This window comes from Mangifera indica, chromosome 11 (assembly GCF_011075055.1).
Source record: "Mangifera indica cultivar Alphonso chromosome 11, CATAS_Mindica_2.1, whole genome shotgun sequence".
Lineage (NCBI taxonomy): Eukaryota > Viridiplantae > Streptophyta > Magnoliopsida > Sapindales > Anacardiaceae > Mangifera > Mangifera indica.
In genome coordinates, this window is record NC_058147.1 from 5109726 (window position 1) to 5134123 (window position 24398).

The 24398-nt window shown below is 33.4% G+C and overlaps 4 protein-coding genes across 4 annotated transcripts; 3 read left to right on the plus strand and 1 right to left on the minus strand.

Moving 5' to 3' along the window:
- Window positions 1–406: 406 nt before the first annotated feature.
- On the minus strand, window positions 407–2533 carry LOC123229103 (uncharacterized serine-rich protein C215.13-like). The gene is made up of 2 exons (XM_044654687.1): window positions 2095–2533; window positions 407–1922 (listed from the first exon to the last, which is right to left on the minus strand). The coding sequence occupies exon 2, from the start codon at window positions 1841–1843 to the stop codon at window positions 584–586; it is 1260 nt and encodes a 419-aa protein (XP_044510622.1). The 5' UTR covers window positions 1844–1922; window positions 2095–2533; the 3' UTR covers window positions 407–583.
- A 9233-nt stretch (window positions 2534–11766) lies between these two features.
- LOC123230074 (TPR repeat-containing thioredoxin TTL1-like) lies at window positions 11767–15228 on the plus strand. The gene is made up of 7 exons (XM_044656175.1): window positions 11767–12919; window positions 12989–13184; window positions 13275–13447; window positions 13577–13910; window positions 14001–14205; window positions 14302–14402; window positions 14729–15228. Exons 1-7 carry the CDS (start codon window positions 11895–11897, stop codon window positions 14879–14881), a joined length of 2187 nt encoding a protein of 728 aa, XP_044512110.1. The 5' UTR covers window positions 11767–11894; the 3' UTR covers window positions 14882–15228.
- A 2642-nt stretch (window positions 15229–17870) lies between these two features.
- Window positions 17871–19031, plus strand: LOC123229661 (transcription termination factor MTERF9, chloroplastic-like). The gene has a single exon (XM_044655580.1). It carries the CDS (start codon window positions 17871–17873, stop codon window positions 19029–19031), a length of 1161 nt encoding a protein of 386 aa, XP_044511515.1.
- A 1331-nt stretch (window positions 19032–20362) lies between these two features.
- Window positions 20363–21217, plus strand: LOC123229662. The gene has a single exon (XM_044655581.1). It carries the CDS (start codon window positions 20363–20365, stop codon window positions 21215–21217), a length of 855 nt encoding a protein of 284 aa, XP_044511516.1.
- The last annotated feature ends 3181 nt before the right edge of the window (window positions 21218–24398 follow it).

Genomic DNA, 24398 nt, shown 5'->3' on the forward strand with positions numbered 1-24398 from the left:
GTAAGATGATTCATCAAAAGTATGAGAAATCAGTAGAAATTATTAACTTAATTACTATAGAATTTGATGGCAATTAATTAATTATGAAGATAAATTCGATAAGGTAACGAGTGGGAATCAATAACTTAAAGCTGCGGACACGGCAATTAGGAAGTAGAAAACAAGACTTGGACCACCCTTTTTACAAACAACAATTTGTTTGGTCTAATGGCTAGACAGGTCCAAATGGACACAGGTGACTCGGGAATAATGCCCATTTTTGAACACGGCACCGACCTGTTTGTTTTCTTACCAGTAGGCAAAGTACGAGGAAGAAAATGATCTCGTTTCTAATTATTCAAGATTATCTTATTAATCTGTAGCATTTGCATGTCTAACAATTATATTTAATTAATCAACACAAATAAAAACAAACTGAAATTTCGATTGGAAGAAGAAAGATAGCATCTACATTCTAACTGATATTAATAAATATGCATATATGTTTGACTGAATTTCATATACTTATTCTAATTAAGAAAAAGAAAAAAAAAAAGAAACTGTATGATTGATCACTGCAGAAAAACAGTCTTCAAAAGTAATCCTATTCTGAAGGACAAATCCATGAATCAACAGTACCTTCACCCCTCGAAGAAACATTCTCCAAAGTCTTGTCATGGTGAAAATCTAAAGAAGAGGCTGAGTAGTTCAACTTACAACTTGTCGCCCTTTGTGATGAATTCCCATTAATATTCCCAACGAAGGGCCTCATATGATCCCGTCCAGAGGCTACATGGCTTGATAGCCCGCCAAGGCTTGCATTAACGTGTCCATGTCCACTCGTGGCTAATCCCTCGTAACCAGGCATACCAAAACTTGCTTGAGATTTTCCATTGAAACATGCCAAAGTAATATCTGAAGGGTTTAGAGGAGGCTGTAGAACAGACTGAGATGAGAGAACTGGATTTTGTTGCATGTTTAGCAAACTGTGAGTCTCTTTATTGAGGCCTAAATCAGAAAGCAGTTGAAAGTTATTAATAGAAGGCGAATTAAAAGTGTTCCTTGCAGTTGAAACGGACGTGGTTGTAGCATTTTCGTTAGCACTAGTACCGATAGTACTTGTAGAAGCTGCAGCAATAGCATCGACCACTAAAGAAGAAGAAGAAGAAGAAGATACAAAGGGGTTTGGTTGAAACTTTTGTGTCAAAGGACGAAGAGGGTAAAGAGGTCCCATTGGTTCAAAATGCCCTGCCTTAATGCCCGACCCAAAAAGATCGAGCCGTCGAGTGTACGATGAGCCTGAAAAAGGTTGTGCCGGGATTCCAGTGAATTCTTGCACCATTGCTCTAAAATTGGACGTGTCTGTGGTGAGAACAGTTGTCGGTGCTCTTCTTGAAGCTCTTGTTCTTTTCTTTGGATTCTTCACAACATTAATCTGATCCGGTGGTGCAAAAGATCTCGCACCGTCATCATGAAGCAACCTTGATTGCATGGGTGGTGAGCCTGGAAATGAACCACGATTGAGCCCTTGAGCGGCTAAGATAGAATGACTCGTTGAGGATGTGCCTTGCAGGTTACTAGAACCAACTAAGTCAAGATTTAGCAAGGAGTTGGGGTGGTTTGAGTTAGGTTGAGATGGAGAGGGTGATTGAGGTTGAGAGAAAGCATGGAGATAATTAGATGAAGGATCAAAGAAAGTGGGTAGTTGGTTATGCTGGTGAGAGAAGATTGAAGGGTGTGGATCAGACAAGGATCCAAAGTTGTTGCTTGAAGGGTTGAAGAAAGATGGAACTGACTCAGACCGTGAATCATACTCTTCATCTCCGCCACTTGAGGATTGCATACTACTATTACCAGAATCCATAGCTTTGATGAATCGAAAATGTAAAAGCAGTCTTGGGAAAGAAGCAAATATATTCTAGATGAAAAAAAGTAGACGAAACCTGCAAAGAGATGGTGATAGTTGCAAAGTTGAAGATGAAAAAAGAAAAAAGGAAAGAGATGTGAAAAAGACAATTATGTGAAAACTGCAAAACAACCCAAGGAATGAACGGATAAAAGTATATTCATATCTTGAAAAGCAGGTGCTTTGAGAAAGTTTCAATAACTTTTAACCTTGATCTGCAAATGGAGGCAAATCTCTCCCTTGTCTTTTCACATCACCTGGACCAGAAGTTTTAAGAAAAAGAAGATATCATCTAGATCTTATATGAGAGAAGGGGAGAAAAAGAACTATAGAAAGGTAAAGGTGAGGTGAGTAATTAGGTATGTTTCTTCTTATTCTTCTTCAACTTATTCTTCTTGTTGCTACCCTGTATTATCTGGTTAGGTAGGTGCTAGGGTTTTGGAAGAGAGAAAAGAATGGAGGAGAAAGGTTATTTAAGCTTTGTTGGTGAAAAAAGAAGAGAGGTCTAAACATATGTTTCCACTAAGAAGATCCTCTAGAGAGTGCAGGGTGGGGTCGCCATTGGAGTATAGAAAAGAGTTGCCGGTGGCTGGCAACGGGTCAAACTCAAACTGAATGAGAGAGAGAGAGAGAGAGAGAGAGAGAGAGATAGGGAGTTGGCTGGCTGGATGGTTTTGCATTTTATGAATGTGAAAGCGGGAAAGGGACGCCATGGGCCGTTTAAGCGTTTGGAAATTAATTTCCAATTTTATGAAATTTTATATTTTTCTTATTTTAATTTTCATACAAATAAAATATTTATATTCTTATGAAATAATAATTCGTTATAAAATAAAATAATTCCATCGCCAATGATTCCTCTGGAACAACTACACATGCACGAGTTTCACATTTCATGATTTGGTGCTGAGACTTGTGCAATATTCCCCTGCCTGGCCTCCATTATTTTCACTGGAAATTTTATTTTATAATAAAGTACGCAAACTATGTGCATCTGACCCCCATACGGTACCGTATGAACAACTCAATCAAACCAAACCCTCTTCAGACTTTGACCCAGTCAAAACCCAGAAACAAATCCAAGTTAAAACTGAGCAATATCAGGGAATCTTTTACCATCTTTCATCACTACAAATTCAGATTGAGATGTTTGTGTTTCTTTTTTTTTCCCTCAATATCATAATTTTAAATATTTTTAGGATTTGTTCGGTAAAAAGGCCATTGGGCAGGCCTGCCCTGCCCCTGCCCTACCCTAGAAAACCAAATCCTATGAACTGATATAAAGATTCGAATTCATCAATTCTAATACGTCTTTTACGTCTATACGGAATCTCATAAATTTGCGGCCACATTTGTACTGTAATAATGTGATGATGGCTTTATTTCACTTTCATTTCACATGTGCCGCTACAAAATAGGGGTTTCGTATACCCATTTGTGAAAGAAAACTCAACACATGGCCTCCGTTTCCTCTCTCTTGCTAATTATGCTTTGAAATTACATTTCATATCATGTTCATCAGAAGAAAATTAACAATCGGTAGTTAATATAAATTATATATATATAAAGGATGTTGCCTTGTGAACCATGTGTAATATTAGTATATTGTAAATATACAGTAGTCCAAAATTGATGCTATAACAAATTTATAAATTATAACTTCAACATTGATTTTTCTTTTAAGTCTGGAATTCTGCCTGGATTAGCTAGAGTAATAAATCTTGAAATATAATTATTAAACTTATAACTATTATATTAAATAAATTAAAATTTCATAAGTATAATAAAAATTCAAACTCAAACTCAAACCTTCTTTCTAAAAATTTTAATATTTTATTTATAGATTTATTAGGATTAAAACCAATAAATTGTTTTTTTAATACTATTTATTCATGTATATTGGAGACTAAAAATAGTTATATCAAATAAAAACAATATAAGCGAGTGGTATATAAATGTGATAGATGATACCTTAGTATAGACCCTATATATTTCTACATTTTATTAGAGCTTAAAACGAAGTGGTGAATATGGTAGATCTAACAACTTAAAGTGATACTGAATACTATTAACAACCTAAAGTGATCTGTAAAACGGTGAATCTAATAATCTATTGTGGTTGTACTTGAAATTAAACTTTAATATAAGTTAATTAATTTTATATAGTATAAGTTTCGATCTCCATGACCCAATATATTTCTGCAATGTAGTCGCAAAAAATAAAAAAAATTTCAATAGAAAATTCAGTAGAGACAAGCCAAAAATAGATTCAAGCAATAATTAGTTAATCTATTTTTTGTTTCGATTAGAAGAATATTGATGAGCTTTTATAAAAGTAAGACGAAAAGAAATATTGATTGCTATTACTTACATCATGCATGCAAAGTTTCTCCTTATAAAATAATACATACATACATACATACATGCATGCATGGTTTGTGAAGTTATAATTAAGAAATTACAAACGGAGACGTCTGTAGATTATTCAAATGAAATTTTACTATACTTTTTAAATTTTATAGATGATAAGATATAAGTAATATAAATTGCCGAATGAATTATGTAAATGCCTTTTGTCGTGGTACTGATTATACTTTTTTTTGGTGTTTTAATTTGGCTATTATCTGAAAGAGCTAATGATAAGAAAGGCTACTTGGTACATTTCAAAATGTGGGCTTTTAGAAATTAGATGTCACGTTGTGAAATTCTAAGTGGGCCTGTTCTCCTGTCGAATTGGGTGCCTAACAGTAGTGGCATGATAACTGTATTATATTTTACTCAAAATCGCAGAAATTACCATGACAACCTAACGCCGTTAAGTTGCAAACCTTTGCTGTAATTACTTTATATTATAGGTAGATTCAAGTTAAATTTGAACTTAAGAATTTAATATTATTGAATTCAAGTTTAAACTCAAGTTTTAAAAGTATTTAGCTCGTAAAGTTTGGAATCTTAAAAAATTTTATACGAATCAACTAAAATGATCTCGTTTTAATTAATATATATTAAAATAATGTTATTTTAACATCAAATTAAAGTTAAATTTGATTTCTCTTAAACAAGTTGAAATCAAACACTTTTAAAGCAAATTTGACGAGCTTAAACTTGACTCTACTAAAATGAGTTTACAGTTGATTCAATTCAAATATAATCTTATTTTATATGATTATGTGTCAATGAACCTAGTCCGAGCTAGAATTTTACCAGACTTCAAACTCAACACACAATCATAACAAAAACAAATATAAAACGAAAAAAAAATTTTACGTGGTTCAATTACAAATAATATAGTCTATACCTACGAGACTTATTCTAACAGAATAGCAGAAAGTAGAAATTCTAGAAAAGCTAATTTCTCACTTTCTCTCAAACAGAAGCTCAATCACTATCTAAGATACCAAGTTATCCCACTTTTGGGTTTTCACATGTCCCATTTGCTGTAATTCAAAATGCACTTAAACTTTCAAAGTCGAAATTTATTCAACCCTCTAGCCTTGAAATACTTTCAAACACCAATCTGTTTACCAAAACTAATATTCTATTAGAAGATTGTAAGAAATGAAAAAATAAACTTGAAAGAATGGAACATAATTGCAATGAAAAATAAAAACATAACCACACACACTAAACGAAAAAAACAAGGTTAAATTGTAAAATAATTAGGTTACTTTTAAATGAACAAGAATATTGGTTTAAATAGCTAATACAAATGAACAGGTTTAGTGCACTGGCAAAAGCAAAACAGAAAGAACAAAAACAAAAAGCAGTTCATGCTTGTACATAAAAGAGATCAAGGTGTCGAACATAGGACACAAGCCAAATTTAATTCAGTTAACATGCCAGTCTTGTATCAATGGAACGTTTTCTTGGTTAAATTTACGTTATTTTAATTAATCTTCCTAAGAACAGACTGGCATGCCCATAATGAATTTAATTAATCATAATATATAACTAACTTCCTCGTACTATAAATTTAATTGACAAGTGGATGCGAAACACGGTTCATTCAGGCTGCCAATAACATTGACTGTCGTTGAAGCTTTGATGGAGATGAAAACTCTACTTGTCGACTACCGAGAGAGTAAAAGACAAGTCATGAAGTTGAAGACAACTAATGAAACACACATGCAACTCCCTTAAAACAGTAATTAGGAACTCTATCGTTAAGTTCAAAGAGAAGCGAAAGCCCATACATATATTTTTTTATTTTCTCCTGATACGAAATATAAAGCTATTCAGCCTCTCGAGCTATGAGGCTATGAGCTGAATAGCTTTTATACCAGTTAAAAGTTTGGCCACATGAACAATTATTAATCAAGAGACTTATAATACTATTATTAGTTGGATCCTAATTGATTAATTTCAGCACTGGTAGAATATATTGGAATATATTTTAAATATATAATTTCTTATCTTAAAATATAGTTTAAATATATTATTTTTTAGATTAGTATATATTTTTAATATATATTTTTCCTTTTTACATTATTGTATATTGGTTATATTGATTTGTATTGTTTATATGAGACTTATAATAAATATAAATTCATATATGCTAGCAGGCACATTTTCATGAGAACCTAGGTGGGTAACCCCCCCAGATTAGCTTTGCATGTGACTGCATGAGGGAGAAGTCTGATATACGTTTCTGATGAAAGTCATAAATTTCACTCTATTGTTTTGCTTAATTATGAATAATTTCCGAAGAAATCGAGGATCCAGAATGGCATGCAGATCAATCCCAGGAAATGGATTTTTTTTTTTCTTTTTTGGTTTTTTTCGAAAGCAACATGCTATCACGGATGCCCGCTAGGGCTGGATTTGAGCCGAGCCGAGCTCGGCTCGCAGCCAGCTCGGGCTCGGCTCGGCTTTTTGAGGGTCGGCTCGAGTTCGGCTCGAGCTCGACTCGTTTTTTATATCAAAACGACACCGTTTTGTATATATATATAAATCAAAACGACGTCGTTTTGTATAAAAAAATTTTTAAAAAAATATACCGAGTCAGCTCGGGCTCGGCTCGAGCTCGATCTAGCCGAGCTGAGCCCGGCTCGTTTCGGGCTCAAACCGAGCTGAGCCGAGCTCGAGCTGGCTCGGCTCGAATCCAGCCCTAATGCCCGCATATTATTTAACTAGCTCTTAGCTTCATAAGTGATGGCCACGTGGGCTCCGGCCAGGATTTTATTTGATGTATAGTTTGTGAAAAGACATAATATATTTCTACAATATTGGACACTTACATTATAACATACTGCCGTTTAGTGTTTTTAATTCTCACTAATGTACATATATTTTTAATAAATAATATTATATATTTATATAAATATATACATATATAGATATATCATTATATAATTGAATATTATTTTATTATTAGTTTAAAATTATCTAATCGTATAATAATATATTTATGTATGTATATTGTGTATAAAAAAATATGTATACATAATTTTATTATTTTTTAATACACAAATAATATTAGTGATAGAAAAATATTATTTTGTATTTCTCTTCATTTTAAAAGAGTTTGTATAAAGGGGTATTTGTACAAGAATAAAAAATATATTTTTCATTTTTTTTATTGTTAAGTTATTGCTTACATTATGCTTTAATTGATTGAGAAAACTATGCTCTAATTGATTGCCAAAGTCAAGCTATGACTGACTGCTAGAATTATATTAATTGATTGTTCAAATTAAAGTATCATTGATTGTTGGAATTACTAAAAGAGAAATCAGTCTGTGGCTGATATTATTTCGCATGTGCGTACAAAATTTCTGAACCTCTTTATAGTGGAAGTAAATGCATTGAGGGGAGTGACATACAGGCAGAATGTCCTGTTGAGGGTGATCCCGATGCCAAGCGAAACCAGTGAGATAGGCCCTCCACATGTATCCGGTATCCTTATAACTCAAGTTTGCGTAGCTCTCAAAGGCCTCGGATCACGGTATCACATGTTCTCCTTTACGTAAATTAGCTTGTATCTTTTTCATGCCTAGTGTGTCGATCAATTTTTTCTCTTCATCGAACCCTTTAGTCCCAAGATTTTGCCCACTTCCACATCTTGTAACTATCACTTTCTACTCTTTTAACCGTGAATTCCAACTCTGCTTAACAGTTTCACAATCTCACCAACCTTTAATTTGAAGATTCCAATGAGATACTCAGAAGAGAAAAACGAAGAAAGAATTAATAATAATAAAATTACAGCTACAAACTTATATACTTTTCATGAAGAAGATTGACATGAAGGGAAAGACCAGTTGATTAAGTGGTGATAATCCACAATGAAGAGAAAAAAATAATGTTGAATTTGAGTAAGAAGAAGAAAAGGATCATTTATCTTTACCAATATATCTTTACTTTGTCCTGTTGCCGACGGGAGAGCAAACTGGCAGCAAAACACTGTGCCTTGATATGCCGGTGGCTCATTGCCTTATAATATATACATATTTAACCTTTCATGTTGAGCATTTTTATACAAGATGGATTTCAAGGTCATCCAAGAATCATTTTTAGTAACCCCTCCATTGATTTTAAGCAAGCGTTGGCTGTAGTGTCTTCTTCCCCTTTCAAGCACTCTCTTTCTTTCAAAACGGTTTGTTAAATTATTGAGTGATTAACGTAATCATATAATTACCAAACCTTGAGTGCTACAGATGTTTATGAAGATCTTGATTAGAATGCACAAAATATTATTAGGTCAAGGATGAGGCAAGAAAATAATTTCGTTTGGAGTGAATCAGGATACATCATGCTTTCTTTCTCTTTATATTTGCTTTGAGTGCCTTTGCCTAGATGGTTTTACAGTACTCACTCCTAATCTAACACGTGTTTTTAGATGGTACAATGAAGAAGGCATGCATGTATGATTGACCCGAAGAAATGATTACCCATGGATAACATACCCAACTTTCAATTGTCTGGTAATTTAATTATAACCTTGATTAAATTCATATTATGTGGGATTTTAACATAAGTCCGTGAAATATAAAATATAAAAATTAAATTTTATATTAAAAAATAGGATTTTTTATATGATATTTATATAGTTTTAAATTTTTCAATCTCAATAATTAGTTTTTAAGATATAATTTTTTTAAAATTTTTATCATTTGATATTAAAATCATCACTTTATCTCTCAGGTATAATCATATGATACAAATGATGATATCAGTATTGTTGTGTTTGTCTGAAGCTATCAAGAGGCTAACTCACAATAGATTTGTATAGATATATAAACTACAAAATATATAAGGTATGAAATTTAAATCCTATATTAGAAATAGATTTTATGTTTTTTTAATTTGAATAATTAACTTGTAAAGTATGATTATTTTAATTAAAAAATATTATATACGTATATAATAATATTATATACGTATATAATAATATTATATAATGAAATAAATAAAAAATATATTATTATATAATTAAATAATTAAAAATTAAAGGTAAATCGGTAACCCAATAAGTCACTAGACAGATTTTCTTCCGTCTTTTTTCGGTAGAATATACAGAAAGCAAGAGGGTGTATTTCTGTTCAATTAAATAATGCTGGATTTCTAAATCTGCAAGCAAAGATGGCCAATGCGGATACTTCTTCCACCACTACCAGGGGTCCAAATGGCGCCTCATTTAATTAGTCATCTCGATTCATTTTGGCAAATGATCGTCGTTTGAACTCCTTTCCCTGTAAATTATGAATACGTAAAGACAAATATAGAAGATAAGAGGTATAAAGTGTAACCATCGTGGCTTTTTCTCTGTAAGCTGTAAACTTTGACTAAGCTTTTAGAATTTAGTTTTCTCTATCTTTTTTAATCGTTTAAAGGGGAAAAAAATATATAATATCATAAAATTTACACTGAAAATTTTGTGATTTTTGAACAATAGGGCTATATATATAAAAGAAGCTAAGAAAACAATTAAAAGGATGCGCAATAAGTGGAGTTGGATGCTATGTTGCCCCCGAAGCTGTTGTGATTAGGAATTGTTATGAGCTTATGTCAAGAGTGTTAAAAATTTTCTAACCTGGACTAATATTAATTATGTTTTAGTTTAACAAAACTAAATTATTAAATATTCTAATATTAGTTTATAGATAGACTTAAATGATCCATATAGATAATCTTAATACATTTAAATGTTATTATCTAAATGTAGGTCTTGAGGTTTATTGGACTTCGATGATAGAGCTGAATTCAAAATGAGCTTATTCGGGCTCGAACGAGCCTAAGCCGAACTTCTCTTAAACGAACCTGAATATGAATACGAGCTTGAATTTTAAGCGAAAAATTAATACGAGTCTAAACTTGAACATGGGTTGAGCAAGTCGAGCTTAGCTTGTAAGTTGCTCACTCAAATGAAAAACCGTTTATTCCCTAAAATACGAGTCTAAAGCTGAGCTTTCGAGCTGAAAATGCGAGCTCGAGCCAGAACACATGAGCTCGAACACTAAAATTATGAAACGAGCCAAACAAGAGCATGTGTTTAATGAGCTCGACGAGCCCGAACTCCAACCCGAGCTTGGGCTTATAAAAAACAAGTCGAAAATGAGTCGAGCTCAGTTCGGCTCGTATCCAACCCTACTCAAGGGGGATCAATTAACTTATTATATATTAACTTGTTTCTTGTTCCAAAACCTAATACAATAGAACTTACCTATTCAAAGCTGTCATTTAGATGTTTCTGCAGTAAAAGACCAAGTCGTATTAAAATAATCTCAACAGATAATTTTAAAAGTTTTACATAATTAGATTGCATAGCGATCCAGATATTTTTAAAACATTAAAATTTAATTCAACATTTTATAATCTATACATATATCCTATAAATTAGGGTTCCAGGATTTTATTTGTTTGTTCATGCTTATTAAATCTTACAAAGAGAGATTAGGAAAAGGTAGTCGATACCGTCTGATAAAATAGTAAATTGGAGAAAATAATGTGTAGTTTGGTTATATGGACAAATTGTCTTAGCCTTAACGCATAAATGTGTTTACAGCCATTACTATCACATAAAAACAAACGATAGCTGCTACCAACTTAGAGATGGTACCGGGGGTGAATAGCTAGGCTTTGAATAACTTAATCCCAGTCCCGTCTCCGGAATTTGCCGTCTGATTCCCTCCCATCGAATCTGTTCTTGCCAAGCGATTAAAACTTGACTTGCATCACTGCTAGTCTTGTTCTTTAAAAAAATTAGCAATCATAATCACTGACTAAAGCAGTATTTAAGAGACGTTATTATCATTACATTTCCATTTTCACGGTTAGTAATGTTGAAAAAAAAACTCAGCATTAACATAATAAATGAATTGCTATGTCAATTTTCATACCCAGAATACCAGTTGTATAAAAGAACATATACTTGTTCTAATCATACATTCTAAGGATGATATTCAACTACAAGATTCTATTTCTATATTTGACGTAAGGGATGAAACTTGTTTAACTTATAGAAGAAGATAAAGATTCTATGTTAGTATGGGAGATGATTGTATATGTTTAACACAGGATGTTATTAATAGTCTACATGGGGATCCTCCAGGATATGAAGGTGGTGATAGTTTTTATTGGTGACACAAATTGCAAATTTTGAAAATGAACAACTATTACTCACTCTTCCTTTTTGTACGTTTTGTTTCATGTGGCCCTCCCTCTTGATGCTGGATTGTAAAGGAAGGAAATCTTTTACAAAATTATTTTATAATCTTAATACTACAGAATGCTTACATTTTTCTTCTTTTAAGCCTTGACTCTCCTCTCTCTCTCTCTCACTGTTCAAAAGAGAGAGGTGGTTTCTTCGAGGCCACTCTAGGAGCCTTTTTAACTTCAATTTAAGTACCTGGGGACTAATGACTATGCTTGTTACATTGAATCCTTCAATTGAAAGACTTCTGTTGATCATTTCATTGATTGATTCGTTGTAGTAGAATTAATATTCTTCCATATCTTTCATAAGTTGCAGCTTCAGGGGAGGTATCAGATACCTGCCAGAGGATTCACCATGGCTGAAATGACCAAGTGTTCAATGGAGCACGAATTGGGTTGTGGTCTTATGGGAGGAATTTTTCAACTTCGGAGCTCCTGGCCAGGAAAAAAATCAGTACCTTCACTTTCTTCCAACGGCACCAGCAATGGTAATTCGAAACTACCTGTCCTTCATAATTCAAAGAAACCTCCTACTCATGATTCCAATATAAGGCGTAGCACCTCTGCAGACAGTTCCCTTGTCGACTCCATTTTGGCGAAGCCTTCTCAAAAACCAGACAAAAAACAAAGTAGGAGGCCTAGTTTGGTGCCTCCTAAGTCTACAACTTCTCAGCAAGAAGGTCATAGTAGAAGGCCTTCAGACGCCGTGAGATCGACCTCATCTTCATCTAGTCCCAGCAAACCAAAGGGGACTAAAGTTCAGGATTTAACCGACACGAGAAAGCTGAGTAATGATCCCCCTTGTACCTCCACAGAACTTAGCACTGTAGTCTTTTCTAATTACCAACAATCTGGTGCTAACAATGCTCTTGTTCGAGCTACTTCGAGTAATATAATGCTTATAGGCCAACTGGGGAACCTGAAGCAGCTTGGTACGGGGAGTGTGCTGGGGAATAAGAGTCCTAATGCAACAATTAAGACTGCTGATTACCTTTACAGGAATCTTCAAGAGGGAAATTCCAAGTCTAAACACAGGTATGGCCAGAGTAGATTAGGTGATAATGGTGTTATGGGCAATATTGTGAAGCAGCCTAGTGGTGAATTTCCTAAAGTTAAAGGTTTGACGAATAAATTGGATCCTGAAGTATTGAAGTCGATGGGAAATGACGCATACAAGAAGGGTAGATTTGCAGATGCCCTAGCTTTATATGATAGTGCAATTGCTCTGAATTCGAATAATGCTACTTACAGAAGCAATAGGAGTGCTGCTTTGATAGGTTTAGGCCGCTTACTGGAAGCTCTTGTAGAATGCAAAGAAGCTATTAGAATTGATCCTTCCTATTGCAGAGCTCAGCACCGTTTGGCAACAATTTATCTCAGGTATTTATCTAATTAAAATTGCATGTAGACAAAGTAACAAAATTTAGAACTTTATATTACACCCTGCAGACTGGGAGAGGCAGAGAAAGCATTATATCATTACAAACAGTCAGGCTCCCTTGTTGGCCGTGAAGACATTGCCAAAGCTGAGGCTCTTCATAATCACCTGATCAGATGCAATGAAGCTCGAAAATTAAAGAAGTGGAGCGATTTGTTAGAGGGAACCCAATTTGGAATATCAGTTGGTGCTGATTCGGCTCCACAAGTAAGCTTCATATGTGCCAAGCTGATATGTCTTAACATGATTAGTTCCCTTTGTATGATTATGCTACATAGTAGTTTGCCCTTAATACAGGTGTATGCTCTGCAAACTGAAGCCTTGTTAAGGCTCCAAAGACATCAAGAGGCCTATGCCACCTACAAGAAGGGACCAAAATTTTTCATTGAATCATGCACGAAACTGTTTGGCCCTGCTGGTAGCGCTTATATCTTGGTCATGAAGGCGCAAGTTTACATGGCAACTGGCAGGTTTGTGGGCATTTTTAATATATCATAGCCGAGTCTTATCAATTTTGGTATGGGCAAATTGATGCCATCTACAAAAAGATATTAAAATTTTAGTCCCAACTCAATATGGTTTGTGTTAATGGTGAATAGACTTGAAGATGCTGTGAAAGTAGCTCTGCATGCAGCTCAACTTGATCCAAACAACCAGGAGATTGCTAGCGTAGTAAAGAGAGCTAAAGCTATAGCATCAGCCAGACTGAGAGGTAACTTGTTGTTTAAAGCATCGAAATACTTGGAGGCATGTAACAGGTACAACGAAGGACTAGAGTACGAGCCATACAACTCAATCTTACTATGCAATCGGGCAGCTTGTCGATCTAAGCTTGGCCGATATGAAAAGGCTGTGGAAGATTGCACGACCGCACTTATTTTGCAGCCTTCTTACAGTAAGGCCAGGCTACGCAGGGCAGATTGCAATGCTAAGGTAAATTATGGTACTTGAGAGTTAAGGCTACCTTAAACAATATTGTTGACCCATGCTTATGATATTTCCTGTGAATTTTGATGTCATTAGCTAGAAAGATGGGAAGCATCAATTCAAGACTACGAAATTCTGATTAGAGAGATTCCAGGAGATGAAGAGGTGGGGCGTGCATTGTTTGAGGCACAAGTGCAGCTTAAAAGGCAACATGGCGAAGATGTTAAGGATATGAAATTTGGTTCAAATCTGGTTCAAATCTCTAGCAATGAACGGTTTAGACACTTTGTAACCTTACCTGGTTAGTATCTAACAAACAATTTGTAAAATTTTTTGTCTAAAACTTGTAAGGGATTCAAATTTGATGGGAAAATTGACCTTCTGGTGTGGGTAACAGGGATGGCTGTGGTACTATTCTGTAACAAGGCCAATCAGAAGCCAGAATTGCAGCTTATGGAACAAGTCTGCAGGAGATTCCCATCTGTCAACTTCCTCAAGGTGAAACCCAAAACTCAATTAAATTAAAGTATGACATAAAAAGCTTAAAGCTTTGATTACAAAATGAAAAATAAATCATAGATGAATCAATTAAGCTAAAACCTTTTCCATGGGCCTACCATATATATATATATGCTTTGACATAATCATTTTAGAAATCCCTGATTAGTATCTAAAGAAAGAGGTAAACAAAGATGATTATAATGTCTTTAAAGGCATATTGAAAAGAAAGAAAAGCAATAGAATGTTTAATGCTACACTAATTATGGCTTTAGTATTATATAGTTGTCTTGTCTGATATGTGTTTTTGGCAATTAACTAAATAGGTGGAGGTGGAAGACCATCCTTACTTAGCTAAATCAGAGGGTGTAAGCTCCGTCCCAGCCTTCAAGATATACAAGAATGGATCAAGAGTCAAAGAAATTCCAGGAAACAGCCTTGAATTGTTAGAAAAATCAGTTAAATTATACGGCAGCTAAAGATACACACACACACACATTTGTATTTGGACAAAAAAACTAACAGAGAATTTGTGAGGACAGAAAGAAAGAAAAGAAAATAAACAAGATGTGAAAAGATAATGTGGGCTCATGGCCTCAATGACTTTGGCAGAGAAAATGAAGATAAGAAGGAATCATTGAGTAAATTCATGAAGAGAGATGAATTGGTTAGTGATGATAATTTCTATATTAATTCTTTTTTTGTTGACTTTGACTGGATGCTTAACCAATGTTTGTTGGTTGAGATCTTTTGTTTGTTTATTAGGTAAAAAAGTTGTGGAAGATTTGATTAGACATGTTGATTTTACTAGCAGAACAAGATTTTGATGGGGCCTTCATTGTTTTGGGTTTGTCCTCTCCTCACAATTCTACCCTATATCTATTTATATTCGAAGGAAAGGGACTATGTCTCACCTAGACACGTCAATTGGGTTGGATTGAATGGAGGCACGGTACGAAGCACGAAAAAAAATATGACACGAGAAAGTCCTGCCCGGTACTGTAGCATACCGGGCTAGGCCCATGAGTCTACTGGGTCGGGCCTTGGGCTTTAATATTAAGCCTGTGGGCTAGCCCGACCCGGTCTGATACTGTTTATATATATATATATTTTTTAATTTTAATCGGCAGATTTTCTGCCTTGTGCTGCTGCCTTCTGCCGCAAGGCAGAAGCCAAACAAGGCTTCTGCCTTGTAGCAGAAGCTTTGGCTTTTTTTTTTTTTTTTAATTTTTTAATTAATTTTTTTTTATATAAATCTATTTAATTTTTCTTCATTTTCACTTCCATTTACAAATCTCTAATCTCAATTATTTTATTATATTTTCAATCTCATTTTCTCTTATTAATTATCTTTCAAAAGATATCTAAATCATAAATAATAATTATTTGTGTTTATAATTTTATTTTTATTTTAATTTTATCATTACAAAATATTACAAATAGATTAAGTATCAAATGAATTTAATCCATTTGAATATTATTATAATATATATTTATTTATGTTTTATAATTTTAAAAATAATTTGTTTAAAAATTTTAAAAAATATTTAAAACCCGACCCGGCCCGACCCATTTAAGGCCCATTTATATATGGGCCGGGCCTTGGGCCTTCATATATTAATGGGCCGGCCCGAAAGCTCATCACTATTTGGGCTTTAGGCCCGGCCCGACCCGTTAGCCCGATGGGCCGAGCCTGAGCCAGCCCGGCCCGGCCCATCGACACCTCTAGTCTCACCCAAATGTTAGACTATTCTCAAACTTATACTATGAGAGGTGAAAAACCTCTTTTCTCATCTATAGTTAAATTTATGTTAAATTTGTTTGTTAAAAGGAGAAATAAAATAGTCATTTTATTATTTATATGAAAAAATTATAAAATTTATTACTCTTCGCTCCTCCTCCTATAGGTTTTAGAAACTAATATTTTACCTTTATTTAAAGTTTTCAAACTTTAAAAAATAATATTTTCACCCCAAACTTAGAGTTTTCATTTTTTTTTTAAAACTCAACCACCCCCTATAACTTTCAAAAATAACAGTTTCACCTAAACGACGAAGGATGATGCTTCGTCTATTCTTCTAGATCTGGACTACACTTTGTTATCTAGATCTGGGGAATGAAGGGTTGTCCTTTGTAGTCAGAGATAAGAGATTGGTGGAATGCGTTGGTCGTCGGTGGTGGTCGTAGAAGGAAGCAAACCCTAGAGGTAAAATCTAAATTTTTCAAACTTTGAAGATGGGTTGAGGTGTTAGTTTTTAAAACCTGGAGGGGGAAATGATAAAATTTTAAAATTTCAAAGTTTATAAGTAAAATAACGATTTTATTCTTATCTTTAACTGAAATTTTAGACGACAGTTTGATCATGGATAAGAGAAGAGGTTTGTCATCTCCAGTGGGTGTAGCTTTGAGAATGACCTAAAATTTGGATAGAAAATAGTCTTTTTCCCTTATATTCAAAGGCATTAGTGAGTAGGTTAGGGTTTCATGCTAAAAATATTATGGAATCTAAATCAAAACCTATTAGTTATTGAGACATGGGAGTCGAACCAAAACCAACCAAGAGAAATTCTTATCTAATTAATTTTGGTTCTAGTTCCACTTGACATCATTCATCGTTATTTTTTTAAAAAGGAATTTTTTTTTGGTAACATAAGACAAATGAAAATAAAATTATGATTTTATTCAAAAGGATAAACAACTTCTGATAATAGATGATTATAAATGTGACGATGCTTCAACAATAAGTTTGTTCATTGAAAATGAATGATCATAAACCACTATTTTCCAATCATAGATATTGATGATTGCAGTTGAATGATCAAATTATGACTACATTGTAATTGCAATATAATAAAACTATATATATAACCTTCGTATATAATTTTATATATAAATAATAATATGTTATTATATAATTAAATATAAAATAAAATTTTATATTTAATTATGATTATATCACAAACTGATGTAATCATATTATTAGTATTTATATATAAATATTATTATATATAAATAATAATATTTATACAATATATTATTTTATAAATAATTATTTAATTATGATTTAGTATAAATATGTAATCATAATTATTATATATAAATAATAATATATTATCATAATTATTGTAATCATAATTATTATATTATTATATATTTTGATAATAAAATATTATTTAAACCAAACTATCTCTCAATTCTTTAACCCAAAAAGCCAGTGTTGCCATTAAACTTGGCCTGAATCACACAATTGGGTTCAAATCGGCCTATACTATCACAAACTGAAGCCCGGTATCCATCAAAAGATGACCCTGTAAAACCCTAATTTTGTTTGAAATTAAAGACTGGCAAATCACAATTGCTTCTTTACAGCGGCAGCTTCAATCCTTGAGTCCTACATTTCAATCACAGGTAACTTTTGTTTCTTCAATTTCAGATTTTACATGCTAAGGAAACAACATCTCCTCGATTATGAATTCTGGTATTTGCAAAACCCTTGTGTCTCTTTTCTTCAACCACTCTTCACACATCCACAAACCACCAATCGCATGTTCTTCCCTCTCGCTCTCGTTCCTCTCTTCTTATTCTTCTTCTTCACAGCCCGAAGATGTAAAAATCAAAGTTCCTTTAGCTGATTACTCGATCAATGGGGACAACTTTTCCCCTGCTGCTGCTTTAAAAGCCTCATCAGTTAAAAAGGATTTGAAAAAACCTGAAAACTCGGATTCAGTACTGTCATTTCTCAGAGAAAGTGGTTTCAGTGATTCCCATCTTCAGAAAATGGTCAAGAGAGTGCCTAACGTACTCTCTGCTAGTATTTTTGATACAGTTAAACCCAAAATCAAGGTTTTTCAAGATTTAGGTTTTTCATCAACTGACATTGCTGATGTAATATCTTCTGATCCCTGGATTTTGCACAGAAGTGTAGATAGAATTGTACCGTCGATTTTGTTGTTGAGGAGCGTTTTAGGATCAAATGCAAATGTTACTAAGCTGTTGAAGACGCTTAGCTGGTTTCTGAAATGTGATTTGGAGAAGTCTATGATACCTAATATAGAATTTTTGAAGAGTTGTGGTGTTAGTTCTACACAAATTGTTACATATGTGTTTCATTTCCCTAGACTTTTTCTCCATAAACCTGATAGTTTTAAGGACTTCGTTAAAAGAGTTGATGAGATTGGATTTGATAGGAAATCGAAGATGTTTCTTTCTGCTATTCGGACGATAAGTTCGATGAGTAAGGAGAATTGGGAACTTAAGTTGAAGTGCTTCAGGAGCTTAGGATTTAAAGAAGATGATATTGTTTCTGCATTTAGGAGGTCGCCTCAGGCCTTTGCCATATCTGAGAGGAAGATTAGAGAAACAACAGAGCTGATTCTTAGTAGAGGAAACATGGATATATCTGTTATTGTTAAGTACCCATGGCTGCTCACTATCAGCATTGAGAGAAGGCTAAAACCTCGGCTAAGGGTTTTTGACATTCTGAATAGTAAGAATTTGCTTAGTAGGACAATCAAATTTACTTCAGTTTGTAAGATTTCTGAGAAGATGTTCCTAGACAAGTATGTGCTTCCCCATTCTGATGAACTTGGGGAATTATCATCCCTTCTAATGAGAACTCATTGTCAATAAAATTATGAATTTTTTATTGAAATTTCTTAGATATGAAGATTGAATTCATATTGAAACTTGATGTTTTGATGATTCTATTATCGATAGTGAGACTGAAATTGACAGCCAGAGTTCATGTTCATAGGTGGGTACTAACACTATTTTTGTTCTAAAGTTCACAATTTTTCTAGTCTCTTTTCTTAATTTGCTTGAAAAACAAGGACACAAACTTTGGCTTGTCTGTTTGTTATTGATGAAGCCATAATGGCTGTTGAAGGATTGCTGAGCTTTCTCATTATTGTAATTAACTTATAAGGGGACTTATAATACAATGTCATCCTATATCTATATTTCCACACGGACAGAGATACTGGCAGGCATATTTCGAATCCATAAATTAAAATGATGTATGGAGAGCTCGATTTTGTATTGAAAGTTTCTAACTTGCCCTACCTTTACAATATCAATTATTTGGAATATTTCAATATTTTAGAACAAGTAAAACACGTTTGTTATTTATAGTGAAATCTATTTGAATTAGATCATCTTTTCAGCAAGTAAAATCTCATATTTAGTCATTGATTTCATAATTACTATATCAAATAATTTAAGAGTTTGAGTGACTCTCGAACCTAATCCTTCTTGAGTCTATTGGAGAGGCTATTGGAGAATTCCACAATCCTTCTTGAGGCTGTTGGAGAATTCCAAAATGACATTCAAACTATCATTTGCTTTAGGTTTAATTTTCAAATCAACTTTGGGCGCATATTGGGTTCAGATATATCAACATGAAGCCCATTCCCGCCCATCACAAGTGATAGCAGAAACGGATAAAAGGCTCAGAACCCTAATAAATTTCCAAGTACCAGTGCTTAAACCCTAAAACTCATCAATACAGGAACCTAGTCGTTTTGAAGAGACGGCTGCCTGGTTTCGGTCCCAATCTTTGACAACCACCTGGTTTCGGTCTGAATCTTTCCATTTCACTATCACAGGCAAGCCTTGTTTCTGTTTACTCTTATTATTGATTTGCTAACAACTGCTAAAACCTCTTCAGAACCCACATAATGAAAACCCTAATATCACTTTACTTGAAGAACTCTCTGCACCTTAGGAAACCACCGATTGCATATTCGATTTCTCTCCATTTCTTCTCTACTTCTTCTTCTTCTTCTTCTAGCTCAAAACCTAAAATTCCCTTGGCTGATTACTTAATCAAAAAGCATAGTTTCTCTCCTGAAGCCGCCTTAAAAGCCTCCTCCCTCCAAACTCACCTAACAAATACTAAAAATTCGGATTCTCTACTGTCATTTCTCAAAGAAAGTGGTTTCCCTAGTTCCCATATTGAGATAATGATTGGAAAGGCACCTCAGATCCTCTCTCTCAATCTTGCCCATAATATTAAGCCCAAGATTAAGATTTTTCTAGACTTGGGATTTTCATCAACGGACATTGTTCAAATATTAACGGCTGATCCCTGGGTTTTGACAAGAAGTGTGGATAATACAATTCTACCATCAATTTCCGCGTTGAAGAGTGTTTTAGGATCCAATGCTGCTTCTGTTAAGCTTTTAAAGAGATGTGGGTGGTTTCTGAAATCTAATTTGGAGAAGACCATGATACCTAACATAGAAATTTTGAAGAGTTGTGGAATTGCCAATTCGCAGATTGCTAGATACACGTATAGTTTCCCTAGATTTTTTCTCCATAAGCCTGAGAGCATTAGGAATTTTGTGAAAAGAGTTGATGAAATTGGATTTGATAGGAAATCTAAGATTTATCTTCCTGCTATTCGAGTAATAAGTTCAATGAACAGGGAGCTTTGGGATCGAAAGCTGAATCTTTTCAAGAGATTGGGATACAGTGATGATCATATTCTTTCAATGTTCAGGAGCACACCCCAAGTATTTTCTGTATCTGAGAAGAAGACCGAGGAGATAACCAAATTGCTGCTTCAAAGAGGGAATGTGAATATTTCACTTATTGTTAACAACCCTGTACTCCTTCTATGCAGTGTGGAGCGCAAGCTAAAACCTCGGCTAGAAGTTTTCGACTTACTGTCAAGTAAGAATTTAATTCAAAAGGAAACCAGTTTGGTTTCCATTATAATGTCATCTGAAACAAAGTTCATAGAGAGATTTGTGCTTCCTTATTCTGATGAGCTTGGAAAACATATTTATTTTAGGTTACAAGTCCTCAAAAAATGAAATAATATTATAGATTTAAAATTGATCTTTTGATATTTGAGGGGCTGATTTATATGAAATTATAATTTTGCTCCCATGAAATTCTGCTTATTTGTAGTCTTCTGTGGTGTTAGATTGAGGATAAAAGTTTCATTTTTTTTTTCTCTTTTTTGTTGATTGAGCCTATAGTTAATGCATCAAAGTGAAATAAATTGGGAATTGTGGTCCTAATATTCAATATCTGCACTTACTGTCAGCAGATTTTGTTTTATGTTGAATCCAAGGAACAATTAATTGAAATTTTGTCCAAAGTACTGTGAGAGCACTGAAAGTTTGTTTAAAGTATTGTGCACTCTGGTTTAGATGTTCTTTTCAAGTATAGTATTCTCTGGCTTAAGTGTTCTGAACAAAGGACAATGTTCACTGAAAGGATGCTTCAGACTGATACGGGAAATTAAAATGATCCAAGATGATTTGTACCGCAATTTGAAAATGTCTGCTGTTGGCTTTTTTTCTATATATATAAAAAAGTTCATATTTTTACTATTGAAAATTTTGCCAATCCACACCATGTTTGTGCATTCAAGATTCTAGATGATATGTCCCCAAGTTTTGTGAGACCAAGTATATATTTAGATCACCCATAAAGTATAAGAAATGTGTTGAAGCAGCTCTTATTTAAAAAGATAAAAAGAAAATTAAAAATAGAAAATTTCATTTTTGTGGTGTAGAATGTGAAAAACATTCATTTTTGTTACTTGGAATTGCAACCTTAAACCCATCATTTTCAACAATTTTCATCTCTCTTTTGTCAATCTCTCACTTGTCACATAAAATTTGATATCACCATTTTGTCGTAGTCGATCACCCCCAAATTCATGACCATCAATCTTTTCCATAACGTTGTTATCTGTGGTCATCATCTTTAACACTATTGTCACTGTTCACATTCCCATCACCTTTCATCTGCTGCCTTTGTGAAGTCCAGTTTGTATTTGTTTGTTTGTGTTAAGTTGGTTTGAATTGATTTTTGGTTGATTGAAAATGGAACGAAGTTTAGTTAATTAGTATATTTGTAATTGATTGGAGTTTGATTGTGGTCTTGTTAGTGACAAAGCTAATTCTACGCACGTTGGGTGTTTGAAAATAAACTCATAAGGAGCCCTTTGTTCCTTGTACTAAAAGTGTTTGTTTTATTTTCTGATAGAGTTTTTCCTGCTGCACACATTTCGTCCTGTAAAACACTCACCCATGAGTTGCAAATTCTTGTTGAAACCATTACTAATAAGATGGTGATTTGTAAAGCTGAAACTATTGTTTTATCAATAAAACTATGTGTACTCATTATTGGTACACAATTTGTGTACACAGATGAAGTGTTATCATGTGATTGGATATTTTTTTATTATATGGTGATACATGTTTTAAAATCACCTAATTACATGATGACATATCACTGTGTATATGAATTGTGTACCAAAAATAGGTATACATAGCATTGCTCTTGTTTTATAGGCTTTGGGAAACTGTTGTATAGCTAAAACTATTATTAGATAAAATTCACATAAAAATATGTTGGCAGTATCTGTTGTAAACATTATAACATCAATCAATACAAAATTTCAATCTCGTGTTGTTCTGTTTGATGTTATGTTTTAATTGATGAAATTCTTTCAATTTTACCCTTTTTATCTCTTGAATCTTAATAAAATTAAGAATTGAGATAATATATTAATTTTAAACTTTGAGCGGGACAATGTTAATTACTCTTATAATAAATAATATATAAAGCACTCAATTTGTATTGAAAGTTTCTAACTTATCCTGCTATTACATTGTCATTTATATGGTAATTGTGCATTTTACAGTTTCATTTCTATTAATAGAGTTACAATCTGGATATAAAAATGTTTCTGCATAAAATCTTGAGTGGGAGAATGTCAATTACTCTTACAATAATATATAGAGCACTCAATTTTGTATTGAAAACTTCTAACTTGTCCTACCCTACCTTATATTGTCATTTATTTGGCATTTTTAATTTTTTAGATCAAGGTTAGAAACTTTGTTATTTATAATGAAATTTTAATCATTTTGTCAATAGGTTTATAGCCACTGATATTTTTCCTTTTTACCAACAACCATTAGACCTAATAAAATGGATGGAATACTCGTATTATTTATGGGTATGCATTTAAAAAATAGATATGAATATTAAGTTTTTAGACCCGTATCTGTTTAAATTCGTATCCATTTGAACCACATAATTTAATGAGTTGGGTATACCCGTAGGTAACCCAGTTTTTTACTTATCTTATTACTTTACTACAGTAACATCCATAAGATTTTCCATTTGTCATGCTCTTCTTCTTTTGAATCTTTTATCGGTTGACTCCAAAATCAAGATTTTAAAGTCACAAAAATGTGCCGCCTTTATTTGGATTCTCAAATCAAAAGCAAACATTAAAAAATCATATTGAACAAAGAAATTATACCTTGGTGTGAAGCATGACAACACAAATGATACCAGTGTTAACCATGGTGGTTCTTAGATTAACAAGGGTTTCTTGATTGTATCCATGAGAGAAGTTCAAACGAGCAAGATTCATGCCAGTTCTCAATAGCTTTTCCACCATTGGAACCGATCTTGAAGCCGATCCCAAAGTGCAAACGATATTAGTCTCGGGCTTCATGTAAAGTGGGTTACTGTCCATTTTTAATAAAAAAAGGCAAGGACCCAGATGGAAGTTTTTACGGAGTTATAAAGGGAATACAAGAAGAGGGTGGCTTGGCTTTGGTACGCTGGAATAATTTAATAAATAAAAGGCCAAAGGACTATTTCCCACCAAGGTATGATATTTTCTCAAGTTTTTTTTTTTTTTGATTTTGAAAATCTCAAATACTCATCTATGAGCAATTAAATTTAAAGAAATCTTAACCCCTTAAAGTTTTATCTCTTTTTTCTCTCCTAAACTTTAAAAATTAAAAGTTTTCCCTTAACCTAAATTTTAAAAAAAAGACAGTTTTCTTCTAGAGTTTAGTTTCTAAATCTCTGGTGTCATCTTTGATGTCATTGTCAGTTGTCTCTCCCTCCTGAAGCTTTTTCTCCCTCGACGGTCTCTCTTTACCTATTTGGACACCCAATTGGCATCAAATGAGTCGTGGAAGATGAAGATGAAGTTGTCGTCTTCGTCTTTCTTGA